Source organism: Macrosteles quadrilineatus, unplaced genomic scaffold (assembly GCF_028750875.1).
Source record: "Macrosteles quadrilineatus isolate MER2022 unplaced genomic scaffold, UCM_ALF_1.0 Scaffold_4__1_contigs__length_99947679, whole genome shotgun sequence".
Taxonomy (NCBI): domain Eukaryota; kingdom Metazoa; phylum Arthropoda; class Insecta; order Hemiptera; family Cicadellidae; genus Macrosteles; species Macrosteles quadrilineatus.
Genome location: NW_026542597.1, coordinates 21,841,719 through 21,854,360, shown reverse-complemented (window position 1 = coordinate 21,854,360; position 12,642 = coordinate 21,841,719). Strand labels below are relative to the sequence as shown.

At 35.0% G+C, this 12,642-nt stretch overlaps 1 protein-coding gene across 1 annotated transcript; it reads right to left on the bottom strand.

Annotated features, from left to right (window-relative positions):
- Positions 1-271: 271 nt before the first annotated feature.
- LOC128992327 (serine/threonine-protein kinase GL21140) lies at positions 272-11,850 on the bottom strand. Its single transcript, XM_054415841.1, has 9 exons — positions 11,730-11,850; positions 9,122-9,779; positions 8,341-8,440; positions 7,477-7,563; positions 5,613-5,772; positions 4,300-4,477; positions 3,404-3,550; positions 1,863-2,009; positions 272-1,428 (listed from the first exon to the last, which is right to left on the bottom strand). Exons 2-9 carry the CDS (start codon positions 9,776-9,778, stop codon positions 1,168-1,170), a joined length of 1,737 nt encoding a protein of 578 aa, XP_054271816.1. The 5' UTR covers position 9,779; positions 11,730-11,850; the 3' UTR covers positions 272-1,167.
- Positions 11,851-12,642: the final 792 nt, after the last annotated feature.

The following is a 12,642-nucleotide window of genomic DNA, read 5'->3' as shown; positions in this document are numbered from 1 at the left end:
ATACCAGAAAAGATTGATTTTTTACCCAGTTTCAACGATACAAAGATCTATGGCAATTGAGGGTAAAACAAAAGGTTTGGATTGTTTACTCCCAAAAGAAAAATTCTAAAATAAGACACGCAATAATAATGTGTAATTAAACATACAGTAAAACTTATGTTAATACTGATCAAAAATGGAAGACAAATAAATATTTTGATTTAAAATTATTTGATGTTTTCTTAATAGGGACTGAATATAAACTGAAATGAAAATAAACTTAAGCAAAATATTCAATTCAATCTAATTATTTATTGCATTTACTATTATTTACAGCTATACAATTTGTATTCAATGATATTTCTACTAAAACTACCAAGGCTTATGAGAACAGCTTTTTGGTTAACATTATTTATCTATGAGCACTCAAGTTATAAAAATACAACTAGAATATTTTGGAAGCCTACTATTTAGAAATTACAAAAGTGAACATTGAATACTAAATAAAGTTAAAGCTTACATTTGGTATTTTTATTTACATAATAATCACAATTTAATAGGGACGAACAACAAATATAGCACTTACCGATTGATTCTTATACACTAGCATTTCACTAATTGTCCCTGAAAATATGTTCTTTTAATGTAAACTCTACTATTTAAATTAAAGATTGAACATTATTAATTTTTTTCACATAAGGTGAGAGAATTTAAGTTACTCAAACAAGTATTACAAATAAATGAGTTTAACTTAAAGTATTTTACTTTTTAAATTTTGAATTAAAAGTTTAGCTTTTGCAGTTTAATTTTTCACATTAGCATATGTCTGTTTTCATATCTGTCCATAGTTTCAATAAATTGCATTTGCAAAATAAAGTTATTATTATTGAAACCGACTCCAAAAACAAAAGTTTCAACTAAAAAAGTGTTAATTTAGCGACAAAACGCGAATGTTTATAAAAACTGAAAACGTATAAAGGGAAAAACAAAATCAATTACTCTAAATTTTAAACAAAAATAAAAAATTGGGCTATTTAAGACGTTCACAATTACAAATACTGCACAAAACTTACTTTCTTTGGCCGATCCACACGGAATAATAAACCGAGAGATAAAAACAAATTTATTATCAACTAAATGACACGTCAAATTTTTTGCTGAACAGAAATTCAGCTAAAATTGTAAGGATCATTCCTCGAGTCTCCGTTCGAACCATGGATGGTCCAGGACATCTTCCGCAGAGAAGCGCAGCTCAGGATTGCTCTGCAGCGTGTGAGAGATGAGGTCTCGCGCCAACTCGCTGATATCGTCCCAGTAGGGGGAGGGGAATGTGTACTGTCCACTGAGGATGTCGTCAAACAATTCTTCTTGGTCGTTGTTGGGGCTCACAAACGGAGGGAACCCACACAGCAGGATATACAGGATCACTCCAGCAGCCCACACGTCAATCTGAGAACCGAGAGTGATCATGTTGGAATAAATTGATCAAAATGGCAACACAGGCTAACTAAGACCCTCTAAACTGAATAGAAGTCAGTTCATCCAACTCTGAATTCCAAAACTGGTTGGTACAACCATTGACTATTAAGATATTCCTTTTATGGAGCAGCTGTCTTCATTTTTTACTAAAAAAGTTCTGTGAGCCAGTCACAAATTGCACTAGAGTCTAAAATTCTAATTCCTACTTTTTATTGGTTTCTGAGATGGTCGATATGACGTTTTACTTGGTTAAAGTCTGCATATTATATTTCGTTTATGAGAGAATATGTATTAGCTATATGTATTTGATTTGATTATCTGATAGTGTACAATGTTATTTTAATTTGATACAAGTGTGAGAACCCATCTCCAAATTAAATCTTGAAAATGTAATCCTTAATTACCTTGAGTCCGTATCCCACTTCTGTAAGGATCTCGGGAGCCACGTAAGTTGGCGTCCCACAAACAGTGAACAGCGGCTCTACAACCTTCTGGGCCAAACCAAAATCACCAACCTTCAGCAACCTCACTCTCTCTCCTTCAAACTCGACCTTGAAAAAGAACAAGATATTTGAAATCAGTGCTACCCAAATGATAAAAAATGTCTGCACGAATCCTTTTCATTGCTGGTTTAATTGAATACCAAGAACAAAGAACATTTTGCAAAATGGCGTTACAGCGCTCCAAGTAACAGGAGATTTGAACACAGATTTACATTTACTTAAATTTGGTAGTTCTTTTCTGCTTTATTTTAGTTTCGTTCTAGATTAATCGTAAAGCATAAGCAAGCGAACAATCGATAAACGACCGAATGAGAACTTGGTACTGCATTATATATCGTCTTAGAGTTCACTGATATTTTAGGCTATGCAAAAGTAAAACTTGAAAAAGAAAATACAAGGTTAAAACTAAGTGATTGGTGTTACTTTTGATTATTAATATTTAGCTCAAATGGACTCTTTTCATTATGCCGATAGTGACATTAAAATAACCATTGTGTTTCTGATTCATCCGAATGCAGCAGTACCACCATATGTATATCGACTATTGTTACAGCATTTGCTCGTTGATTTGATTATTTTTCTCGGTAACGACGCTCAAAAGGGTGTTTTGATGTTTGTCACCGGCGTACTGCAATTAACTTCTAACTAATGTAATAACATTTACAGAAAGTAAATCCAATTCGTCTAAGAACATGAAACATTATATATTCACACAACAATCACCTATTGAGTTTGATTATAATCAAATTGTCCTATCAAAATAGAAGACAATCATTAATCGTCAAACGCTGTGAACGTCGATGGAAACATAATGTTGAAATAATGTCCTTGGAAAGTATAAACTAATTATGATTAACTTATGAAGATTTTGTTTACAGTCTAAAATGTCATAATACACAGTCTATTTTACGGATAGTGTACGTTCCACGCACGGGCAGTTAATCTATGTGGATGGGCAAATGCAAGTTTAAAAGAGGCCGCCATTTACTGGTATCAGGACCCTCTTTTAGACTCAGATCTCAGGTTTCAGGTAGATCTCAGACCCTCTTTTAAGCTGGGTTTTCCTAGGCGCGGAGTCGGCGAGCGGAGAGAGGAACGCGGAGAGCGGAATTGAAATTAACATGGCATTCCGCTCCGCTTCTAGGAAAACAGTAACATTAAATTGCCTAAGACAAGTGGAGTCCGCTCTCCGCGTTCCTCTCTCCGCTCGCCGACTACGCGCCTAGGAAAACCCGGCTTAGATAAAAAGGTGTGGGATATGAAATTAGGGTTCTGTTTAGATACTCGGATAAAAATGGATTAAGGTTAGAATACCCAAACTGAATCCGGCCCGAATGAAAAATTAATTTCGAAGTGAAATTTTTGAAGTGAAATTTAGTAGAAATGAGAATTATCTAACAATATCAAACTTTCTGTAGCAGCTGAAGTATTTAAGGGCATACCAGCAAGTTCTCAGGTTTGATGTCACGATGAACAATGCTCTGCTCGTGAAGGTAGGCGAGGGCCGAGGCGAGATGTTGCGTCATCAACTGAGAGTCACTCTCCGGGAACTTCACAGCCTTCGTGATAGCGTCAAACAAATCACCTCCCTACATCAAACAATCATTTGGATTAATTAGTTTTGATTGGAAGGAAGCTTATTACCTAAGAATTAACAATACAAAGGATATGAAAAGCAGGTTTACCCTGCCTTTGGCTCCACAATTAGAGTACTATCATAAAAGAATTATTATCGTTGTATAATTTAAAAATACATTTTTAAAACACTAATTTTTACAATGAAAAAGATAAACATGATTGTCGCTGGAGAGGCAATAATTGATTTTAAAATGTCCAACACAGTTAAACAAAAAAGTTACTGAAACTTCTATGAGTTGTGAGTTTGGTTTTTGGATAAAAAAATTCCTGGCTGAGGAATATACGATGGAAGAAAAAATTGATACACATTTAGCCTAACTAAGAAAAGACAAAGTTAACTTACTAGTGGTAGAAATACTACTCTCTTTTAAAGAAGCCCTGTTGCTTGGACGAAATGTCAATTTAATTGACAATCGTATTAGTGCCTTCAACGAAATATTGAAAATATGAACAATTAATTTTCAAATCAATTGGGATGCAAACGTATTGCTTGCCATCAACAGCTCTGAAACTATTTTCTTAGGTAAGTTAGTTGTGTATCAATTCCTTCTTCCACAATGTAGACCAAATTTTATAACAATTTTGTTTGATTGCATGCACAGTGTTGTAAGTGGTTGTTGGATATTGATGACTAATATCAGTCTTTGGGGCGTAAGCATTAAACTTTAATAAAACTCCCCCGCATGGATTCTTGTCTTACCTTGACCAGCTCCATGATCAAGTAGAGTTCAGGAGGCGTATCATGTTCAGCCACAAGTCTGATGATGTTAGGATGTTGGACGCTGCGTAAGATAGCTACCTCGTTGTCTATCATATGTTCCTTCCCCGCACATTTGGACTTGTCAATGATCTTCAACGCAAAGTCCATTCCCTTCACTCTGACAAAGAAACATTAAGTTTAAAAATCAAGTTAATTTGGTAAAATTAGTAAGAATAAGTAATGAGTAAAGCCTATATTATACAAGCAATTCACAAAAGGAAATGCCCAAAAACTCTCTTTACTCTATTGTATCTCAGTCGTGAGAGACAAGATCTGTCGGAATACGTAAAAATATTGTTTTCACGGTCTGGATCCCTACAGATAACCCTTAAGAAAAAGGTGTAGGCCTACCAAATTTAATCAAAACCAGAATCTCATGATTTTACTTTGAGTTATAAAGCTAATGGACACAGTCACATGAATTTGGACGGATTTGGCCTCTGGGGACATGAAAACAAAAATGTAAATCCGTTCCAGGTCAGGTCTTACCATGACCCTATATATTATCTTATTATTATTATATTATCTTATTCCCTATATGGGAAATTCACTAAAAGGGTAGTTCATTAGAAAAATAGCCTAATAAAGGAAAAATACATAATGTCAAGTTTCACATTAAATAAAACTGTTTAAACCATTTTTCTATGGTTGAGTAAAATTACGCAAACTGACTGAAGCCTGTGGATGAAAATAAAGAAATGATTTAGTCAATTACTGTATAAAGATATTTAAAATATGGTCTGCATTATGCTTTTTGGGTACAAAGTTCACACAAAGTGGGTACACAGTTTCATTAAATCATTAAGTGAACAACCGCAGGTTTAAATGGTATTAAAGGTGTTTACAGTGAAGTTAATAGACCAGTGATTAAATACTGTATTTACATAAAAGCATCCGTAAAAGTAACTGAACAAAGGTTATTGACACAGGATGTCTATTAGTGTAACATGTTTTGTACTGTATTTTCATATTGAATTTACTATTATATCTTTTAGAACTTAAAAACAAGTTGATTGAGTATGAGACAAGCAATCACCTTCAACGCCCTATGGAGAAGCTTAATAACGAGTTTAAGTGCATGATTATTTCCTGATTTTCTGTCCTCAAGATCCATTGGTTTGAAAACTAAATGTAAATCTTATGTTTTATTTTTTCAGTACGGTAACAGTTTGTACTAATAAGTTGTTTTGTTCTGTTTTTTTTTTTTTTTTTTTTTTTTTTTGGTGAATGTATTAATTGCTATACAAACTTACTTGTCAAAACAACGACGCACAACGGCAAAGTTTCCGTCCCCAATGACTTGGCTGACGGAATACCTACTGAGTACTTTGCTGGGAATGTTGGGGTTGGAGTCTTGTCTCCTCGCTCCCTTCACTGGCTTTGTTTTGTTTGGTAACTTTGGTACACCCCTTCCTGTTGTGAAAACAATTAGTTATCAGCAAGATAAAACTACAAATCGAACAATAACATGTGTTTCTAAACCGACTAGTGATCGTAAAACATAAAATAATAGGCCTACTAGAAGATATTTTAAGCTATGAAAAAGCTTTTACCGATCCACCATTTAAAATGAAGTGATAAAGTGATTAAGTCTTTCCATAAATATGTATTTAACCTGAACTAATTTAATTATTTAAAAAAACGACTGCAGGCTTTCTTTAGCCTTTACCAAGCAATGTGTTCCTTGACTAACTAATCTCTGCGTTTATCCAAAGAGAGTGGAGTAATGTTTTGATTTAAGTTAAATCGGTAAGTAAGTGGAGCCACCTTTAATTTGCTGCCACATAATGTAAAATGCTTACAGGATAAAAAATTCAAAGTGCATTTGAAATCTCTATTGATAGAATTGAGTGTATATGATGCTGACAAATTTATCACTTATTTAAGGTGGCCAGTTAAGTAAATAGAAATTTATTGTAAAACATGACGATGCCATACATATGTTTTTATGTTTTACGGCAATAAATGATTTTATTGATTTGATTGATTGATTGATTGATTGGTGAGCCACCAGTCTCAAACAAATAATGTCCGTCTTTTAATTAATTATAGCCAGTATGTAATGTTAAATAATGTTTACTTTTGTGTAAGTGCCATTCATTTGTTTATGTTTATGATCCATACCGTTTCTGTTCTAATATTCATGGGGTTGCTGTATAACTGTGAGGAGGGATGCGGTAAAGGCTCCCAACAACAGTGGGAGTCAGACCACTACACGCTGGTGGTACTAAGTTAATCAAACGACAATTTACTGTTGATTACTGTACAAAAAATGACAGTGGTGGGGGAAGGGTTCAGCCGAGCATGTTCATTTTATTAAAATTCATTGTTGTAGCCCCAGATATGTAATATATATTGTAAGATATATTGAGTCTGTTCCTGCTCGTGTACCGGCAATGTTGCATATTCATGATAGGCCTATCAAACTACAAGTATTTATTTTTATTTTTATGTCGTACGTGTCGTGTAAAAATGTTGTATGTCGTGTAATGTGTTGTAACGAAGCTATTCAAGCGGATCTACATCTTCCTGTATTGAAGTGTTTGACAATGGCAGCTCGCTGAAACATGTAACACACGTTGACGAAAGTTACTTTTGGAACTGATAAAGGTATTGTAAAACCAGATATTTTATGTTCATTTTACTTGCCACTCTGATTTACACGATCCATACAGGCAATCAAAAGTGAGGAGACATTAGTGTGGACCAAATGGAAAATGGTCCAATGACAATGTAATGTTGCAAATTTCTAGTAAATACAATAGCTTTATAAACAAGCTAAGATTTATGTCAGACAATTTCTTGTAGTTTGCATCACATGCACTTTGTGTTAAAATGCTGAATGCTTTTTCTAGTTATCTCTGATGTTTAGGACGAACATTGCAAATCAATTTAAATAACTTCTGCTAACTCATGGAAGATATGTTCAGTATCTTATTTTTTTTTTAATCACCATGTTGTGAAGTTATTTATCTGAGTAAGCAATGAAAAAAAAAACGGTGTAGTCATCCTTCACTACAACACAGTTCCTACTTAAAAAGATACACACAAGAGTTTTGTTTAAAAACACTTTGCATAAACATTTATTTCTTAGAGACAAAATAAATCGTCCATTACCAAGTTCGTCAATACAATGTGTTCCGGTTTTTAACTCCCCTCCAGTTCGCCTCAGGCTTTTTCTCTGCGCTTGGATGGCTTTTAATTCTGAAAGAAAAGAAAAATTATATTTGATAATACCACAGTGAAAATTTAGATAATGTAAAAAACAAGAGAACAAATTGTTTAACTACTACAAGGATTCAACTTTTCAGTCAAAGTAATTTAAATAAGGCCCACAAGGCCAACAATCAATTAAAGTAATCAACCAATAACAAATAACTAAAGTCTTCTACTACGGTAAGTGTAGAAGACTTTAATAATAATTATCTGTGTACTTTGAAAAACAGAGAGACAATGACTATGCTTATATTGACAAGACGCTAGAAAGCCAATATGCTTAGACGACCTTTTAATCTTATTCTCTTATGAACTTACAACTTCCCCCCCTACGAATTCCTTTCCGTTCTGTTATTACTGTACTTTGTATCTCTTGATTAAATTTCTTTTATGAGAATTTATGGTAAAACATAAAAATGTGAGAGGAATTTTTAAAATGAGGAAGAAATATGTTTATTGGCATAGGCTATAATTTTAGTAGGAACAATAAAGTATTATCCTACCAAAACCAGACAATCATGTTGAATTCTGGACCATTGATAATTAGCTAAATTCCAAGAACATTAATCATAACTAGAGTAGAGAGGTATTCAAAACTGTTGGTTTCTTTTTTGCAATGTTCATGAAGTTTCAAGGAAGTTAAGAAGCTCTTAAAACAAACTTAAAGTTTGTAAATATTGCTTGACAAGAGGTGCAACATTGATAGGCTATTTATTAAAAGAAAACACATTTAAACTTTTTCTGTTTATTAACTGTACAACTTACCTTCGATCTCTAGATCAAAGTCGTCAGGAGGATTCAAGCGTTCACTGCCGTAAACAAAGAAAACATCTTCTTCACCAAAAAATTCCTCTAATGTTACCACCTGCATGCAAAAAACAGATAAAATATCAATGAGGCGTAAAGATAATAAAACAATAAATAAAATCTGGTAACCAACCTTAGTGTTACAATTTAAGCTGGTTAAGGTTTGGTAGAAAATAAGCTCTTTGCTGTGAAGTAACCAGCTGTTTAATCATAAGGTACATCCTTCTCCTCAACCGTTTAACTGGTCTATAATAACATAATTTTTCACCATTCAGTGAGCCATGTAAATATGTTACGGTTATGTCTTTCTTTGTTAGATGGTTTTGTATACTTGGTTACTTCACATTCAAATTCTAACTGTTCTTTTTTTTTAATAGCCTGCCATAAACAGCCTTTAACTTTTATTTCACATTAAAGTCAGGATGAGATACTAACTTACATTTAATAAGTCTTGAAACTTGTTGTTCACTTATCAGTAAAGAAAAAGGTTTATGATTATTAGGGGTCTGCGGGCCAAAATTGTTTACTTCAGGCCAGGTAAAATATGTCGACCTTTGGTTTCCAGATAAAATCAGGTTGCTATAATAAGTATTAAAAAAAATATTTGTTTACTACAGTCAGTTTAGCCTATAAAATGGACATTAATCTCTTGCAATCATTCTGAAATCATGAACATTTATGTCCACAGTTGGCACTGGTTAAGTTCCCTATATTATATTTTATTTATATTTTAACTTACCGGTGCACCAGATGAAGTGAAAACTTTTCTCACAGCACCTGTGTCAAGTTTGGCAGCTTCAGTTATTGTGGAAAGAGCGTGGTCAAATGATGGGGCATTTCTTTTATTAAGCAATAGTCTTAACACTTTCCTCGGCCTAGTGCCATTTCTAACGATAACAATTATTCTTGGACGGGTACAATGATTGGCAGACCTGGAACTACTATTTGAACACGGAGTTAGTCTTGTCAGAGATCTTGAAGGTTTCACTTTGGTTATGCTTGTAGAAGACACTGAATACTCTACCCGTTTGAAAGTCTCCCCGTTGCCAGAACAGACATATAGTTTACCGTCTTCTAAATCTTCTAGCTGTGACACTTTTCGCCCGTCCATAGTGAACAGCATTCTCACTCCACTTGGGAGATTCACATTGTCAGAGAGAGCACGGGTGAGATCGGACAGTAAGCTGTCAAAGGAGCGGTATCGCTCGGGCGTTACAGCCATCACGACACCTTTGTAAAATCTGTCCCCATTACACAAGAACCTAATACGTTTAGCTTTTCGTCCTCTCAGAGGCGAACTCTGCGATGCAAAATCTGATACATGTCTTTGTGGACCGTAGTTTGATACTTTGGTGTTTTGAAGTAAGTTTTGCTCTCCACCCATCACCAAAGACATACTGAAAAATGAAAACATACATATAGGCTATTTAAAATCTGTGTAAGAATAAGTTAGTCTGACCTAAAATTGCCATAAATTCAAGCTTCAGTGTAGAATACAACATAGCCTAGTTACCAGAATGAAAGAAACATTATTTGATAAGGGTGTTTAAACGATTAAGGGTGCTTTGAACCTCCCAGGGACATCTAAGTTAGGGCCTGTAAGATTTTTGTCCTTTGGTCAAGTCGATTTTAATTTTTCAAAATAAAGAAATATTGTCTAGGTGGTATTTATGAATAAAAGACAACAATAATTAAAAATTGTAGGCTAGATTAAAAAATCACCTATAAATTCATTGGTTTTATGCAACAATAAACTTAGGCCTACTGTAGCCAAAGAGGTTGAGTTAACCGTAAGTTGTATTTGTCAATGGAACTATCGAGGACATGTACTACAACATTGACTAAATGTTCAATGACAAGTAGAACTGTTTGGACTATGGATATCCCCCAGTTAAAAGTCATTAAAACATTAAAATTCTGAGCTTTAATATTTTTTGATAACGTTATTTTATTGTGTTTCATCCACTTTAATTGTGCAAAAACAGTCTGGAAGTAGCATAAATTAATGGGTCGGTTCATTATACCCTAACCTTTATCTTCCTAATCTAACCTCACTTCAAAACACTTAATACAGTCACGAATCTGCATAAAACCCGACCTACCTTCCTCACAGCTCATGTGTTTTTGATATAAGTAGGGTTACCACACTTTGTTGACCCTAGATCCGGAAATCGCCCAAATCGCGACCTCCCCCAGGAAACTTAATAAAAATATTAGATAGCCTATTCTTAAACTGAAATTAACTTAGCGGTTTTAAGCTATTTTAGATGTAAACTTTTAACCTAGCTTGATATAGCCCTACAAGCTGTTCAGTTAAAGTAGGCCTAAGCATTATGATAAATAAAATAAGTTAGGCCTACACATTTTTACTAGCAGCTGTAGCCTATCATATTTTACTAGCAGCTGTAGCCTATCATATTTTCCTCTAGGCCTATTCCATTGTGACGTTGCCACGTACACCAACGCCGTAAGGCTGCCCAGCCTTGTATTAGAGGAGGCTATGTAGCCTATTCATACTTGCTTTACTTTAACCAGCTGTTTGGTAAACTTAGCTTCAAAAGAGTAAACAAAAGCTCTGCCAAAGGGTAACCTTGTCTGTTTAATTTATTAATCAGATCCAGACATCAAATCTGGACTGTCGGGACTTATGGTAACTCTACAAATAGGCTACCACAGTATTTTATTATGAACGAATGATTGTAGACGAAGGCCTAGGACCTTTGGCCGTGGGAAAATGCAATGCTCGATTTGCAGGGGAACATGGCGGAACGGAGTTCCGGTATCTCTCTTTCGAAAAGATGAAAATATTAACATATAACTTATTGGTACAAATCTAATGAAATAGGTTACAGTTCCGGCACCTCATTTTTCACAAATCGAGCACTGGGAAAATGTGCAAGGCATAGGCTAGGCTATGTCAACTTAATGATTTAATTTAATTTCAAACATAGCAACACAAACCCGTAAAATCTACTTTGGAGAAAGGTTGGTATATTTTAATCGCAACCCAGAGAATTATTCAAATTAACTTGTCAAATCGGTAACAAATGGTCCAATAAATATTAGTTAGCCTAGGCTAAGTGACACTAAGTTAGAACACAAATTATATTCTAGGATAATAATCAAACATAAGACTAATATACCATTCAAGACGGTTGTTGGCTAAATTTTGTTTGACGTAAATATTAGCAAATGACTTTTGACCTATAATCTAATAATTAACTGGGGTGACAAAGCAGCCAGTGAAAGTTGTAGCCTACGTAAACCAAACTAGTTTAGTAACATAAGCCTAGTCAATAAATTAGCCCTTATTGATTTAATCCCTTGTTAGAGAGTAGGCTACGTACATTTGAGTTTACTTCAATCGGTAAATATTGTCTTGTTTATTACAGATCACATTCACACAAAATTTTACACCTCTGGCGTATCAGGAAGCAAGCATAACCTAAAACACTGCCCAATCCGGCCAATCCCCAATCTCCAGTCCACTCCTTCAGTTTCAGTTTCAGGTTTCAGCAGGAGCAGATGATCAGAGACCACTGAGCTCAGCTATCTCTGTCAGAGACAGAGTCTGATCTGATCTGATTCAGATGATCCCAGCCAGACTATCAGACTTTCAGATCAGTTTAGTGAGTTTACCTCAATGAGTCAGACACAGACCATGGATGTGGTTGTCCTTTGGCCAGACTGACTATTCATTTCATTCAGTATTCGAAGATATGCTATTTATTATTATTAGTAGCTCCGGGAGCAGAGTTGCTCCAATAGATCCAGCTCCTGTTGAGGAGCTAGCTCCACGCTCCAAAAACGGTTCCAGCTCCGGCTACCGCTCCGGCTCTGGTTACTCCGTTTGCTTCAGGTTAATAAGAATATAATAATTCACCGAACTAGAGCGGTATTGTGGGGAGCTACCAGCGTCGTACTTTGTCAATGACGTCAGTCTTCCTGGCCGCTCCGGGAGCAGTAGAGGCTGTTTTACTTGTAAGGTGTGTCAAGGCTACACAAAAAAAAAATAAAAAAATGTGGCCTTGGGTGTGTCGTCGGAGTGAGAGAATCGTCGGAGCTGGTCCAGCTCCGCTCCATGCGCTAAGTGCTCCGTTGAAACAGCTCCAGCTCCAACGACACACCTCTTGGTTGTGACGTCATTTTGACGTGCGAAATAGTCACTTCGAATTAATTATTAAGTCTATGACCTCCTACGGTCCTACCGTCTTTCAAGCTGGGTGAGTCATTAGTGACATAATCACTATATTTTATTTA

Excerpts from the sequence above, each read along its gene's own strand:
- LOC128992327 (XM_054415841.1), bottom strand. The coding sequence starts at position 9,778 with ATGTCTTTGGTGATGGGTGGAGAGCAAAACTTACTTCAAAACACCAAA. Across the intron at positions 8,441-9,121 it reads TCACTTCATCTGGTGCACCG|GTGGTAACATTAGAGGAATT; the intron begins GTAAGTTAAAAT and ends TTTTGCATGCAG. Across the intron at positions 2,010-3,403 it reads TCAAACCTGAGAACTTGCTG|GTCGAGTTTGAAGGAGAGAG; the intron begins GTATGCCCTTAA and ends TTCTTTTTCAAG.